Source organism: Solanum dulcamara, chromosome 6, assembly GCF_947179165.1.
Source record: "Solanum dulcamara chromosome 6, daSolDulc1.2, whole genome shotgun sequence".
NCBI lineage: Eukaryota > Viridiplantae > Streptophyta > Magnoliopsida > Solanales > Solanaceae > Solanum > Solanum dulcamara.
The window spans coordinates 29,759,466-29,774,698 of NC_077242.1; the positions used below are offsets into that span (position 1 = coordinate 29,759,466).

A 15,233-nucleotide genomic window follows, 5' to 3' on the forward strand; every position below is an offset into this window, starting at 1 on the left:
CACATAGTTAGGGTCTAGGGAGGATAGAATGTATGCAGACTTTATCCCTACCTTGAGAAGGTAGATACGTTGTTTTCAATAGACCCTCCACTCAAAGAACGAGAAAAAAAAAGAGGCAGTAGAAACAAGAAGAAGATAAGAAATAGCCGAGGCTAAAGGAACATTTAGTAATAGAAATCTGGAAAAAAGAAACCTGAAAAACAAGAAGAATACTGATACACAGAGAAATGGAAAGAAATATGTCTAACTACCTACTAACCCTATATCCTAATTCTCAACCTCCATACCTTCCTATTTGGCCCATTTTCTCACTAAACGAAAGGGCCAGACGAGGAACCGCTTCCCCCATTGCACGCGGCAACGTTGGGCGCTTTAGACCATCTCCAACCCCTCCGTTATTTACTCTCTAAACTCTATATATGGAGGAAAAAAGATAGATATAACCATCTCCAACCCCCCTCTAATTTACTCTCTAAACTATATATATAGAGGGGTGAATAATTTGGAGAACTACTATTAATCCTCTCTATTTCATTTTTTAAATATTTTATTATTATTTATATTATATAACATTTGAAATTTAACATATTATAAATCATATAAGATCATTAATTAAGTCTCTAATATTCGTAATTATAATTATTTTTCACTATGAAACATGCACAAAATTTTGCAATTATCGGTAGGCTATCACGTCTTTGGAGAAAGGAAGTGCTACATGATATGATGACTACATGATAATCGACGATGAGCGTGATCTTAAATATTCGTCACTTTACATGTATTATAGTGCACAACATGATAATCGAGGATGAGCATGATCTTAATGCACCAATTCAAGATACTTCGAAAGTTCCATCTCCAACTACAAAAATGGTGGTAGATGAAAATCTCGAATTTGAACAATTTTTAGCTAGACATAACAAAATTAAGGGCAAAAATGTTCATTTTGAACTCTGTAATGTATTAACAGAGCATTTATAGGAGCAACCTAATATCTTGAAAGTTGAGCATTTATGTAAAATTTTACCATGATGTACTATTTATTTAAGGGAAAAGGGTCAAAAATCCCTTAAACTATGTGAAATGAACAAAAATATCCTCCGATTGTAGTTTGGTTCAAAAATGTTTGCCGTCAATACTTTGGTCCAAAAATGCCCTTACTGTCGATAGTTTGGTTTAGAAATACCCCTATTATTACTAAATGTGTCAAAAATGCATTTTTTGAATAAATATATTATTTCTTTTCATTTTAAACACATCTTGTTTCGAATAAAAAATTGCTTTTAAAAAACTCTATTCTTGTTTTTTTCTTTTAAAACCACTTTAACCGATAAAAATGAATGATTTTTTTTTTCTTCTTAATCTCATTTTATCAATTAAAATAGAATAATTTTAGGGATAATTATTGTTATACCCCCCAAAAAGAAAATTATTTATCATTGAATACCTCATTACTTTCATACCCCTTATTTTTAACTATTTCGCGCATTTGATACCACGAGAGTATATAATATACTCTGATTGTATCAAACAGTTTCGTTGAAGCACTGTCTCTTCCTTCTTGATACCATTAGAGTATATATATACTCTCATGGTATCAAACGTGTATTTATGCCAGTGCCCCTTCTCTTGTTCCTTTTTGATACCATCAAAGTATATTATACTCTAATAGTATTAAGAAGAAACTGTTTGATAAATTGCTTGATACCATCAGGGTATAATATACTCTGATGGTATCAAAGAGGAGCAGTGATATTGACGTCAGCATGACGTTATGCGCGAAATTAAAAGACAAAAAGTGGGGCAAGAGCGTAAATATTTTGGGTCATGAATCTGTTAAGGGTAAATAGTTTGAGTTGGGTCCAATTTGAGTAAATATTTTCACAATTGGTCTATTAGGTGTAATTTTCCCATAATTTTATGTACCCTTTTAACGGATAATTTATATCATATATATAAGATCATAAACCCATCATTAATTTTTATTTAGATAACAATAAAAAATAATTTTAATAAACTATGAAGTATTTTTATATTATAATTTTTTTCGAATTGAAGTAGGATAAATATTTGCTAATAGAAAAATATAATTAGGAAAATTATGAGTTCAAAAAGAAAATAAATAATATATTTATTTGGAAAAAGAGCATTTTTGACCCATTCAGTAATAATAAGGGCATTTTTAAACCAAACTATTGACGGCAAGCGCAATTTTGGACCAAACTATAAACGGAGACATTTTTGTTCATTTCACATCGTTTAAGGGCATTTTGACCCTTTTCCTATATTTAATGGTATTTCCTCAATGATTTCATGTTTATTTGAATTGTCCATTAATATGTATAATATAAAATATTTGCTTGCAATATATGTTATTTAAAAATTTGGGGTAAAAAATAATTTTATATTATATGAAGATTTTGAAAAGAATATGAATTATATAGGGTGATTATTTGAAAAAAGAAGAAAGGATTTACTTTATGAAATAGAATAATATAAAACAATAATATAATATTGAGAAAAGAGAAGAAGATTGTTTTTGGAGTGAAAATAGAGAACTGGATTGGAGTTGATTGTCTCCAAATATAGAGATTCTCTATATTTTGAGATGAAAATAGAGAATTGCATTGTAGATGCCCTTAACCATTCAAACATGGATGCTTAGTGCCTAGGGTGGTCTCTGCCTTCGACACGCGGTGGGAGGCTCACAAACAGTAACCTCTACTCAAGTAGTTTATGTATCCGCAGACGATTTGACAGGCCTTGCTCCTCAAACATTCTCGCTTCCACTTCGACCCCCACCACCTACAAGGAGGTAGAAGGGCCACGGGTACGATTACGGATTGGGTGTTTAATTGGTCCAGGCAGTGATGACAGTATCTTGTACCTGAACTAGTGGCCATATGCCCCTTAAGGTTTACTGTCTGGACTCTTTGACCCCAAATTTGGAGTATCGTACTTCCTTGCAATTCACTGGGTTCAACAACTAATTTATACTTCACATCCACTTAACATCACCTCAGGATGGCCTAGCCTTAAAAGTGTTTCTTTTCACCATTCCGTCATAGTACTACTTCACCATTAGTCACCGTTTACTTGTGTCAGATCATGTTACTGCTCAAGATAAGCCAATAGGCTATGTTGCTCGGATTCTTCAAAAATATCAATGGGTGTGTGTCAGATTGTCCAAAAATAGTGTATTTTTGGAGAATCCGACACGGGTACGACATCGAAAGTGAAGAGTCCACACAACTTAGCCAATAGGCGAAGGGTTGAAGGAATGGAACGTGCAAAGTAGATCGTGCACTTGTCGTGTGACTCATTAGTCCTACGATATTGATGATAATGACAAACTTGATGCTAGTTACGGAGCTGAAGATACACCATATTCTGCCTAATTATCTCATGCTAATACTTCTTTGACCTATCTCTACCCCTCCAAGCCAACTACAGCCTACCTCTCATACCACCTCCTTATTGGGGCATCAACAAATCTCCTTTTTACATGCCTGAACCATCTCAGTCTCACTTCCCGCATCATATCTTCCACAAGGGCCACTCCCTCTTATCCCCAATATTTTCATTCATAATCTTATCTCTCCTGATGTGTCCACAAATCCACCTCAACATCCTTGTCTTTGCCACTCTCATCTTTGAAAATGAGAATTTTCGATTGGCCAACACTCCGCCTAATATAACATAGTCAGTCTAACCACCCTGTAGAATTTACCTTTAATTATGGGTGGCACATACTTATCACACAAAACATCAAATGTGAGCCTCTATTTCATCCACTCTGCTCTAACATAATGTGTGACATCCTCGTAAACCTCCTCAATTGATCACACTAACCTCTGTATCTCTTTTTGATCTCGTTATCTCATATCAAAATATATTGGAAACCGCTTCAATAGATTTGACATAATTTAATTTTTCCTCTCTTCTTTCTTGATTGCGCTAGTTGTCCATTTGTTTCTCCCTCTCTATATCCCTAACTTTTATAACAAGCCATCTAGGACTTTATCTCAAGCATCACTAAGTCTTCTCACTTCTCTGTTAACTATCATATACTCTTGTTCTAAATTGCAGGGAGTCTTCACTTTAGGTGCATCACTCATGTCAACACGACATGGGTATGGGTGTTGGATCCGTACTGAATATGGTCAACTGTTTTTTGGTACTTTGACCAAAATCGATAGAGAAATGTAAGAAAGATACAATGATTTCTGAAATCAAAACAAAAGTTAAAGGTAATATCATAATTTAGGCATATTTTTTTATCGTTAAAAGATATTTGTATTAAAAACTTTGTAACCACAAAGTGCTTTAAAGATAGTTACAGCTAAACATCACTGTTAAATGTGCAATGAACTCAAGAAGTTTATCATGGCCTCTATATCATTTGCAATAGGAAAAAACAATAAGGAGATGCATTTGTAATTAATAATAGTAATAGCTCCAAGCTTACTCTCAAGAATTCGTGCATTCCTTTCCTTCCAAATAGTCCACTATAATTTAGGCATATTTTTATAAAATCTATTCTTAGATTTTTGAATTATTTTTTACCCTAACCCTGCACCCGTATTCGTATCCCCGAATCTTAAAAGCTAAATCATGAAGGATAAGACCTCTAGATCTGCACCCATATCATACACCCGCACCTGCACCTGAACAACTTAGCTCTTCTTACCATTCCCAAAAAAAAACTATCATATGTTAATTTTCCTATTTCAATGTCTTTCCACAATCCTTGTAGTTGAGGTCTTAGGTTGTGAGACATACCTAACTTCACATGTTAATTTTCTAATGCAGTTGTCATTACTTTCCACTATTGGTGTGTTTGGCATCCAACTTTCCAATGGTTGGCTGGTCAAAATGTTCTGAAAAAAATATTTCTTTTAAGAATATAAGTCCTTAAATAAGGAAAATAACTTCCCCAATAGGAGTAAGGGAAACAAGTTTCATAAGTGGCATTCCAAGTTCATAGTCTACTCTCCACACCTTAATACCCCTAACTCGCACCCCTTGACCACCCCACCCCCTGCCACCCCTGACCCCCAATTACCCCACCCCATAATCTTTTTCAAGATGATATATAAATGCTCTACCATTTATTTTCGAGAAAAATATTTTTCATCGAAAATATTTTCCTTCATAGCAAACACGCCCTATGTATCTGTTTATGCTTTTAAGTTTCATGCTCCTACTCCCTCCTTCTGTAGTATGTTCTTAAATGTAATTTGATTTATATTGTTTTGTGGTTTGTGCCCACCATTGACTTATCAATTCCATGCAACTTTTCTCTGTTCTTCACTCTTTCACTTTACAACCAAAACTAGCTGGTGGTAATGGTTTCCTGTTATAAACATTGCAGTCCTTACATATGGTTTTGCCACTTCTTATAAGGATGAAATCTATTTAGCTACAACTATCTCACTCTTAAATGTTATACAAGAAGATAGGTGAGATCAAATAATGAATAGCTTTGTTGCAAATATAAATTAAGTAAATAAAAAAATGATCTTTTTAACAACTTAAGTAAATAAAAAAATGATCTTTTTAACAACTTAAATTTTTAGATGAGATAATCACACAACATCAACATGGTATTGAAGTTATTGTTCATGCTATTGGAAATAAACTTTTAGCTCATGAGGCTCATCCCAATTTATGATTTACCCAATGTTGAGCTCTGATATCATATTGTTCACGCCCCAACTGGCAGACCTGGGTGTGCAAAGGTGTTGAGTTGTCCTACATCAGTTGTGGGGTGGGAGTTTGATCTTATATGATCATGGGCAATCTCCACCTTATAAACTAGCTTTCGGGATTGAGTTAGAGTTAGATTCAAGGTCCATTTTCTTATCATGATATCATAGCAGAGCTCCAGGGTTCGAGTCTCATAGTGGCCAATTAAAAAAAAATCCACATTCATGGCTCATGAAAAAGAATCAAGTGCACACTTAGGTAGACCTCTTGGAGATCAGTGACAGGATTTCCACTAAGGGGGTTTGAAAAATAAGTGTAGTGCCTAAGATTTGAACTTGGAACTTCAAAGTGAATTTTGAACCCCCAAACCACTAAGTCAACCTCTAGTTTTGTATTTAGAGGATTCAAAATATACATATATATATATATATATATATATATATATATATACTAAACTTAAAAAAAAATACCTTATATATACAATATAATTTTTCGCCGAGGGGGTTCGGGTGAACACCCTCGCCTCCTCCTAGATCCGCTCCTGTTAGAGATACAAATTAAGTAAATAAAAGTATGTTCTCTTTAACCGCTTAAGCTTTTAGATGAGATGGTCACACAACTTCATGTTTGATCTAACAAGACCTGTAGTACTGCTTGCAGACAACCAACACAATGTTTATCAGTGGAATCCATCGGAAAAAAGGGGATTTAAAGAAAGGATAATTGTAAATTCTCTTTGAACAGTCACAGGAAACATCAAAACTCTTGGAATTTGATGTAAGTCAAAGAACTCACTTGATTATCATCAAATGAGACATCCTGGGTAGCAGCACTTGTCGTGATACGTGAAACGCATTCACAAGCTGGCAGATTCCAAACAGATAAAGACCGGCCACTTCCACAAGCCTGTGAAGTCAAACAGAGTGGCCATAATTAATATCTTTGATGCAGGAAAGTTACTTATACACATGATTAGTTGATGAGAATATTCATTTCTCTGATTTAAATCTCAAAGGTGTGAAGCAACAATAAACCAGGAAAAAGAAAATGAAAAAAAAAAGAAGCACAAATTGAACAAACCAGGAGATGATATTGTATATCCCCTGTATACACGTAAAGGCACACATATTTTCTTTCTGTTGATTGCATGATCAGATGCAAAACATGCATCAACAAGAATTCAGAAGATATAACTATTGATCAAGATGAAGAAATTGATTTATTTTGAGAGATACATCTTTTTCTAAGAACAAGACCACTTAAATGCTAGAGATTATATGCGGAGAAAAATTTCACTTTGCAATGCTGGAGTTTCAAATGAAACTCAATCCGATTGTTAATCGTTAAGCATTTCATTAACATATTTCATGCATTCATCTAGAGAAAACCATTGTCATGTGGATTCCAACAATGCAAAGTCCTTAAAACTTCAACAGTGAAATAGGAAACCTTTCATTGTCCTCTGATCGTACTAACTGGGAAACAAAATATCTAGCTTTTCTGGCGAATGGGAATAACAAGTACTTTACAAATTTATGGAAGTACCACTACTGAAGGCTTACAGTTGCAAATACCTCACATGTCCATTAGCAATCAAGCAACACAGTACCTGGCTCGAGGCTCTACGTCTATGCATGAACCTGTTCTCATTACCATGTTATCTCAACATGAACTTAGATTCACAAGGCCAAATACAGGTTATGCTCTATGTAAACACAGCCAGTAGTTCACACAACCCATCCCCACTCCACCCCACCCCTCTATTTTTTCCTTTGGCCAGTAAAGATGTATGCCTACTCATTTTTCAAGTTTAATAAGGAAAGAGAAATAGCTTTAGTATGTAAAGCTTTTTGGACAAGGGGGAGGAATGTTTTTTAAAAGAAGTGGGTAGAGGGTCAAAGAATCACACACCGAGTTTGAAGACCGCTATCTTAAACTGTCACATCAGACATAACAAAGAAAATCATGAATGAACAAAGTGGAAACTCTCCAAAATTAGGAGATTCATATCTTAACTGACATCTTCAGCAAAATCAGTCATCACTGACAAGATTATTATAACTACACAGTATGTCTGTAATAGCCCAGTTTATTTATATGATGTGGAGAATTAATTTATTCATAGCTATTGGGTGAAATACTAAACTAGTGAGAAGAATTTTATAATATATAGTGACTAAATAAGTGGCTAATTTTCAACTCTACTTGTTTAGTTGACTTTGACTAGGGCTATTAAATTAAAAAGAGGGGGCCAAGCCCATTCTCTTATTCTTATTTTTTTTGAAATAGGTAACTTTGTATTCACGCAAAAGAACTCATCAAGAAACTGATGCGAAGGGATTTACAAACCCCCGGGGGGTGCCATCATACTCAAAATCCAAAAACAAACTTTCAAAAATTTACAATTGGCCTATAAACTCCACTAAGCTATCTACTTACCCCACTAAATCTTACTTACACCAAAAATACAAAAGACTAAGACATCTCATCTTGATCTTCTGTGAGCTGCTAACCTTCCCTTCATAACATCTCTCATTCCTTTCTTTCCATAGTCTCCACCAGATGCAAGCAGGGATATTTTTCCACCAATCTTCCTTTGATCCTCTCTTTCCAATTCCTTGCCAGTGTGTTAGGACCTCGAAAGTGGTTCTGGGCATTGTCCAATTTATCCCGAGTATACAAACGAACATGTTCCACAGATCTGTAGCTATCTTGCCATGCAGAAATAAATGGCCATTTACTTCAGCCTCTTGTCTGCACATATAACACCTTGGACCTGTATACCTCTTCTTTATAGTACTTCATGGGTTAGACAAGCTCTTCTAATTACCAACCAAGTGAAACATGCAACTTTTAAAGGGAATTTCCAGGGCCAAACTGTTGTCAAAAGGTGATTGGTATTCCTCTCCCAGTAACAGGACTTCACTGTAAAAGTTCCTCTGCTATGCAATTTCCAGACTGGTTTGTTGGGCTCTATGCCAATGCCTGGAAACAAGTTTAAAGCATGTAGTAGGTCTGCTAATCTTCCAACCTCCCAATCATTTAGAGCCCTTCTGAACATAAGGTCCCAACCTTGAGGGCTCCAAATCTGCACTATAGTGACATTCTATTGTAGGCTGATAATGTACAAATCAGGAAAAAGTATCCTCAATTTCACATCACCTAACCAAATCTCATTCCAGAAACTGGTCTTCAAACCATTCCTCACTCTAAAGGTCACCTTTGCATTGAAGGTAGTCCACATTCTCCTGATAGTTCCATACAGAGCACCCAAAAGTGCCATTCACCTCTTCCGTTATCCAGTTTCTCTATAGGCTATATTCCTCAGCAATGAACCTCCTCCATAATGCCATATTTTCACAACAGAACCTCCACAGCCATTTTTGCAACAGACTAGTATTCTGGATACTCAAGTTCTTAAAGCCCAGAGCCCCTTGTGTTTTGCTCATTATCACCTCTTCCCATTTAACCAGTTTGTATCCTTGCTTCTCTTTATTCCCTTGCCAGAGGAATACCTTTCACAGCTTGTTGAGTTTCTTTCCAATACTTTTTTAACAGTGGAAAAAGACTTAAGCATATAAGTTGGAAGGGCATCCAAAACTGATTTTATGAGAGTCAATCTACCTCCCAGGGATAGATATTGACTCTTCCACCTAGTTAGCTTCCTTTCACTTCTCTCCAAGACTTCACTCCATATTTCCAATTCTTTGTTCTTGGCTCCCCAGGGCATCCCCAGGTATTTTGTGGGAAGAGAAGCCACTTGACAGCCCAAGTTGTCGGCAAGGCCTTGCATGTTATTAACTTGATTAACTGGGAACAAGCAACTCTTCTGCCAATTCACATGTAAACCTGATATGCCTTCAAAAATGGTTAGTATTGCCCTCAAATGTCTAATTTGTGACACTTCTGCACCACAAAAGACTAGAGAATCATCTGCATATATTAGGTGTATGACCTCCATGTTATTGGCCCTGTTTGTATATGCACCAAAACCTATAATCCAACCCAACTCATTAGCCTTTCTAATCATGTAGTTAAGTCCCTCCATTGCTAGGAGGAATAAGAAAGGAGACACCTTGTCTCAATCCCCTTTGTGATTGGAAAAAACCCTCTGGACTCCCATTTATAATGATTGAGAACTTTGCTGTTGACACACAAAACTTGATCCCATTCACCCATTTCCTCCCAAAACCCATGTCACTCAGAACTTTAAAGAGGTAGTTCCAGTTGACATGGTCGTACGCCTTCTCTATATCCAGTTTGCATAGGATACCTAGTATCTTTTGTTTTACCCTGGAGTCCACCAACTCGTTAGTCAATAAAGAAGCATCCATTATCTGTCTGTCCTTTAAAAAGCCATTTGGTGCTCATTAATCAGTCTACCCATTGCTGTTTTCATTCTCTCAGTGATCAACTTAGCAACAGTTTTGTACATTCTACCAATCAAACTTATTGGCCTAAAATCCTCGAGTTCCTCTGGCTCCAAACTTCTTAGAAATTAATGCCACAAAAGTGGCATTCAAGGATATTTCAAACACTTCAGTCTGATGGAAATTGTGAATTGTTTGCATCACATCTCCCTTTATGATCTCCCAGCACTCCTTGAAAAAACATAGTAAAACCATCTGGACTAGGGGCTTTGTCCCCATCACACAATCTGAGAATGTGTACCACTTCCTCTTCTGAGAATGGTCTCTGCATCCATTCCTGCTCCCCTTGGCTTATTCTTGGGCAATTCATCATCTCAAATGGTGGCCTCCAACTTTCTGATTCAATGTATAGCTTCTTGTAGAATTCTGTTATATGCTCTTTGATTTCTTTCAGATCTGTAGTCTCCTCCCCGCTAATAATCAGTCTGTCGATAGTGTTGTACCTTCTATGTGTTGTTGCTACTCTTTTAAAGAACTTGGTATTATTATCTCCTTGCTTTAGCCATAATATTCTGGACTTTTGTCTCCACCTGGACTCTTCATTCTTTGCTAACTTTTCTAGCTCGACTAGAACTGTTGCTCTAATCATCATCTCTTCCTCTGTCAGCATTCTATCATTCTGAATCAGATCCATCTCAGCTAGCTCATTTAGTAAACTGTTTTTCTTGTTGGTGAGTTCCCCAAAGGTTACACAGTTCCATTCTTTGATTTTCTGCTTTAGCATCTTCTATTTCATACTGAGTTTGAAGTCTGGACATCCTTCCACAACAAACCCATTCCACCAATCCTGGATTAGATCTTTGAAACCCTCTACATTAAGCCATAGGTTTTCGAATTTGAAGTAAGACTTCCTCTGTTCCCAATCACCACATTGTAGCATAATGGGATTGTGATCAGATATAACTCTAGGCATAATTTGTTGTCTAATGTTTTTGAATTGTTCTTCCCACTCAATTGAGTAGAGAAACCCGTCCAGCCTCGCAGCACTGTGGTGGTTAGCCCCTTTGAACCAGGTAACATCCCACCGTTTAGATGGGGGTCATGCAACTCCATATCTTCTATCCAACTCGAGAAATCTGCCATTACATTGGTTATTCTCTTGCATCCTCTCCTTTCTTCCGTTGTTCTCACAGTGTTGAAGTCCCCACAAGTGACCCAGGGACCTCCACATAGCTCCCTAACTGCTGCAATTTCTTCCCAACATTCCAATTTCTCAGTTCTGGTATGTGGAGCATACACGCCAGTAAGAAACCAACAAAAGGCATCCTGGACAGCTTCGAATCTGTATGTAATTGAGAATTTACCTTCCTCTACATGGCTTCCCACTCAAATTCTTGAATCCCACATAAGTAGAATCCCCCCACTACTACCATCAACCATCAGCTTCAATGTACCCACAACTCATCCATATACTAGACCACAATTGTTTGGCAATCCCCTCTACATCTTTGCTGGCTTTTGTCTCCTGAAATCAACAAACATCAGCTCTCCATTTCAGAAGAGAGCTCATAACCAGATTCCTTGTTGAAATCTTGTTAATCCCTCTGACATTCCACGATAATATATTTACTTCCATTTGAGAGTTAGTGACAGAACTCTCCCTCAGTTTCTTACACCATCAACTTCCTCATTCAAATCTGACTGTAAATTTTTCAGCTCATTCTTGCCAATTCCTCTGTGTCGAGGTGTTGATATTGCACTGTTTGCCCCTTTCTTTTCCATCACACTCTTTCTTTCATCGAGCTTCATCAGTAGTGCATGTGTTTCTCCCCTGAAACCTTCAAAACGCCACTCCATAGGTTTTGATAAGCTCCAAAATATGTGAATTTACCCAACCGGATGCTCCGATCTCGCCATCCGTATGGTACCCAGGATTTTGTATGTATACCGGCTCAGCATCATGAATTTGCTGAATTTGCATGCCTCCTTTCGGAGTTTTTTGTACCCCTGAGTTCTCCCCAAATTCCTTAGATTGTTCGATCCCCTTTGCTTCACTGCGTATTGGTTCGATGGCCTCTTTCATCTTGTTTATCGACTCTCTGTAGTTGTGAGCAGAGATGTTGATGTTTTCCGCTATATTCGATGTTTCCCATTTGTTGTAAGCCTGTAAGAACCGAGTCGCTAGGTCCTTAATAGCACTTAACCTTTCTAGAGATTCCCCCTGCTTGTCACGTGCAATGTCAGGTTTTTTATTTACCAGGCCCCCTTCTTTAGTTTGCTCTGGCCCCAACCTTACAATTGAGCTTTGTTTTGAATTGGACTCGCCCTGGCCCACTCCTTTTATTTTAAAGGACTGCCTATGTGCCTCTATCAAACCACGTGCCCTACCAGCTGTCTCTATTTCTGTCAACCCACATGCTCTACCAGCTGTATTTGTTTCTCTTTGACTTTGCAGCAGGTCCTCATCTTTACCCAGTGGTTCTCCACGTCGTAGCCGATGGGTAATGACCTCCGAGTTCAGATCTTCTCCGGCAAACACCCTTACCGGCGATTCGGTCCAGATTTGCATCGTGTAGCATATTCTGCCCCAGTCGCTGGTTACCTCTTTGGGTATGTCTGCTCCATCTCCTTTGATTCTGATTCTTGCCCATTTGAGATGATTTCTCAATTGGGTTTCCTCTTCCGTCTCTACCCACCCCCATCCCCCCAGAAATCTCCGATGGCCTTGAAAATTTTCTGATCCCAAAATTGCAAAGGTAACCCTACAATTTTTACCCAAGTTGAACTTTCTTTACTCCTCCCGCATCACGTACCTATTGTTGGGTTCCACCACTGAAGGATAACTGGAGTATTCCTCTACTCCCAGTCCCCTTTGATCACTTGCTCTGCTGTGACCCTGAGTGCAAACTCAAATAGAAAGAGTCCATTGCCAATTTCATAGATGTTCAGGATGTGTGTTTGTTTCCTTAGTCGATTAGCCCATCCCCTGATTTCTAATAGAGTCGTTGTTTCTCCGACTCTGAATTCAAACACACTCACCAAACTCCTCTTTAGCACTTCACTATACTCCTTTGGATCATCATTAATAAAGATTCTATCCCCTTATATAACTAACTGCCTTCTCTTTCTCAGCAACTTTTGATCCCTTATTAGCCTATTTAATGCTCCTTAACATTGTAGCATATGGAATGTCTTTGTTCACCAGCCTATGACTACCCAAATTCATTAACTTTCTGTGGCTATTAATGAATCTCCCTACCTTTTCCGCAATGCTCAACCACCCCGAGTTGAAAGTTAGTTCAGGGATGATAATTACTCCCCTCCTCCTGCCTCACACATTTATTAAACTAATGCTGCGCCCGTATTTATTGTAGTTCCTAGAGCAGAAAACTTCTGAAAAACCGTCTTTCTTCTATCTCTTCACCATGTTCCTCTGTCACTGATGCCCCCCTAACGTCTGCACAATCCATTCCATAGTCCTCTCATTGAAAGTTATTCTCGTGATAAAGTTCCTCTTTCTTTCCGTCCAGCCGTACCAGACTCCCGCCGTACCAGATGTTCTTGTGATGTTGTTGGCCTTGAATACAACTGCAAAATAAATATTGTCTTCCATTTGAAATAGATTGCAAGGACCGAGGGAAGAAAGAAAGGGACATGAAATCCAATGATCGAAAGGATCACCGGAGGACGTAGGGGAGGACCATACTGGGTTAGGACATTCCTCGATTTTTGTGTCTGGGACAGAATTGTAGGACTGTTCTCTTATTCTTGTTGCTGCACATTTTGACTGAGGGAGTAAAAAGTAGGGTAGCTGATCTTTTAATTTTTTTAAGCGGGAAGAAGCAACCTCGTAGAAGAGTTTTAAGGAGTTCACGGGCAGGATAGGAAGCTGGTGCAGTAGAGATTAGCCAGTTATTGACATTTCTTGTTGTCGTGATGCTTTCGTTAGCATATAATTATATATATGTTGCTATGATGCTCTTGTCTAAGAAGTGTAATTAATTACGGCTCAATAATGAACCAAACATGTAGAAATGATTAGTAGAAATAATGAGAAGACGACAACAACAACAACCCAGTGAAATCCCACATCGTGGGGTCTGGGGAGGGTAAAGTGTACGCAGACCTGACTCCTACCAATGTAGGATGGCTGTTTCCGAAAGACCCTCGGCTTAATAGAAGCATAAGAAAAAAAGGTCAGACAAGAATATTAAAAGTAGGAAAGTAGGTAACGGAAGAGTTCCAAACAATAGTATAATCAAAGCACCAAAAAACAGTAGATATCGTCAAATAATACCATAAATAACATAAGATAACATAGCATACATAACATAAATAACATAAATCAGAGTACAAGAAATCATAGTGCGTTAATACGCCTATGTACTAGCCTTCTACCCTGATATGTGTCCTCCACACCCTCCTATCTAAGGTCATGTCCTCGGTAAGTCGTAAATGCGCCATATCCTGTCTGATCACCTCTCCCCAATATTTCTTCGATCTACCCCTACCTCTTCTGAAACCATCCATGGCCAACCTCTCACATCTCCGCACTGGGACATTTGTGTCTCTCCTCTTCACATGCCCAAACCATCTCAGTCGCATTTTCCGCATCTTATCTTCCACCGAGGCCACTCCTACCTTGTCCTGAATAGCCTCATTTCTAATCCTGTCGCTCCTGGTATGCCCACATATCCATCTCAACATTCTCATCTCGGCAACTTTCATCTTTTGAATGTGAGGACCTTAACCGGCCAACACTCCGCCCCATATAACATAGCCGGTCTAACCACCACTTTGTAGAACTTGCCCTTAAGTTATGGTGGAACCTTCTTGTCACATAGCACACCAAAAGCGAACCTCTATTTCATCCACCCTGCCCTAATGCATTGTGTGACATCATCGTCAATCTCCCCGCTGCCTTGCATGATAGACCCAAGGTACTTGAAACTATTTTTATTTGGATGGCCTGGTCACCAATCCTAACTTCTGCGCCAACCTCCTAAGGTGTCTCATTGAATTTGCATTCTAAGTACTCTGTCTTGGTTCTACTCAGCTTAAACTCTTTAGACTCCAAGGTGCGTCTCCAATCTTCCAGCCTAGCGTTAACTCCGCTATGAGTCTCATCGATGAGGACTATGTCGTCCGCAA

General features: G+C 38.0%; 1 protein-coding gene across 1 annotated transcript in view; it reads right to left on the bottom strand.

The window, feature by feature from the left end:
- Positions 1–15,233, bottom strand: part of LOC129893392 (THO complex subunit 6) — a 29,934-nt gene that overhangs the window by 4,019 nt on the left and 10,682 nt on the right. The window contains exon 11 of the mRNA XM_055968906.1: positions 6,508–6,618. Within this exon, the coding sequence (XP_055824881.1) occupies positions 6,508–6,618 (111 nt within the window). The remainder of the gene's footprint in view (positions 1–6,507; positions 6,619–15,233) is intronic.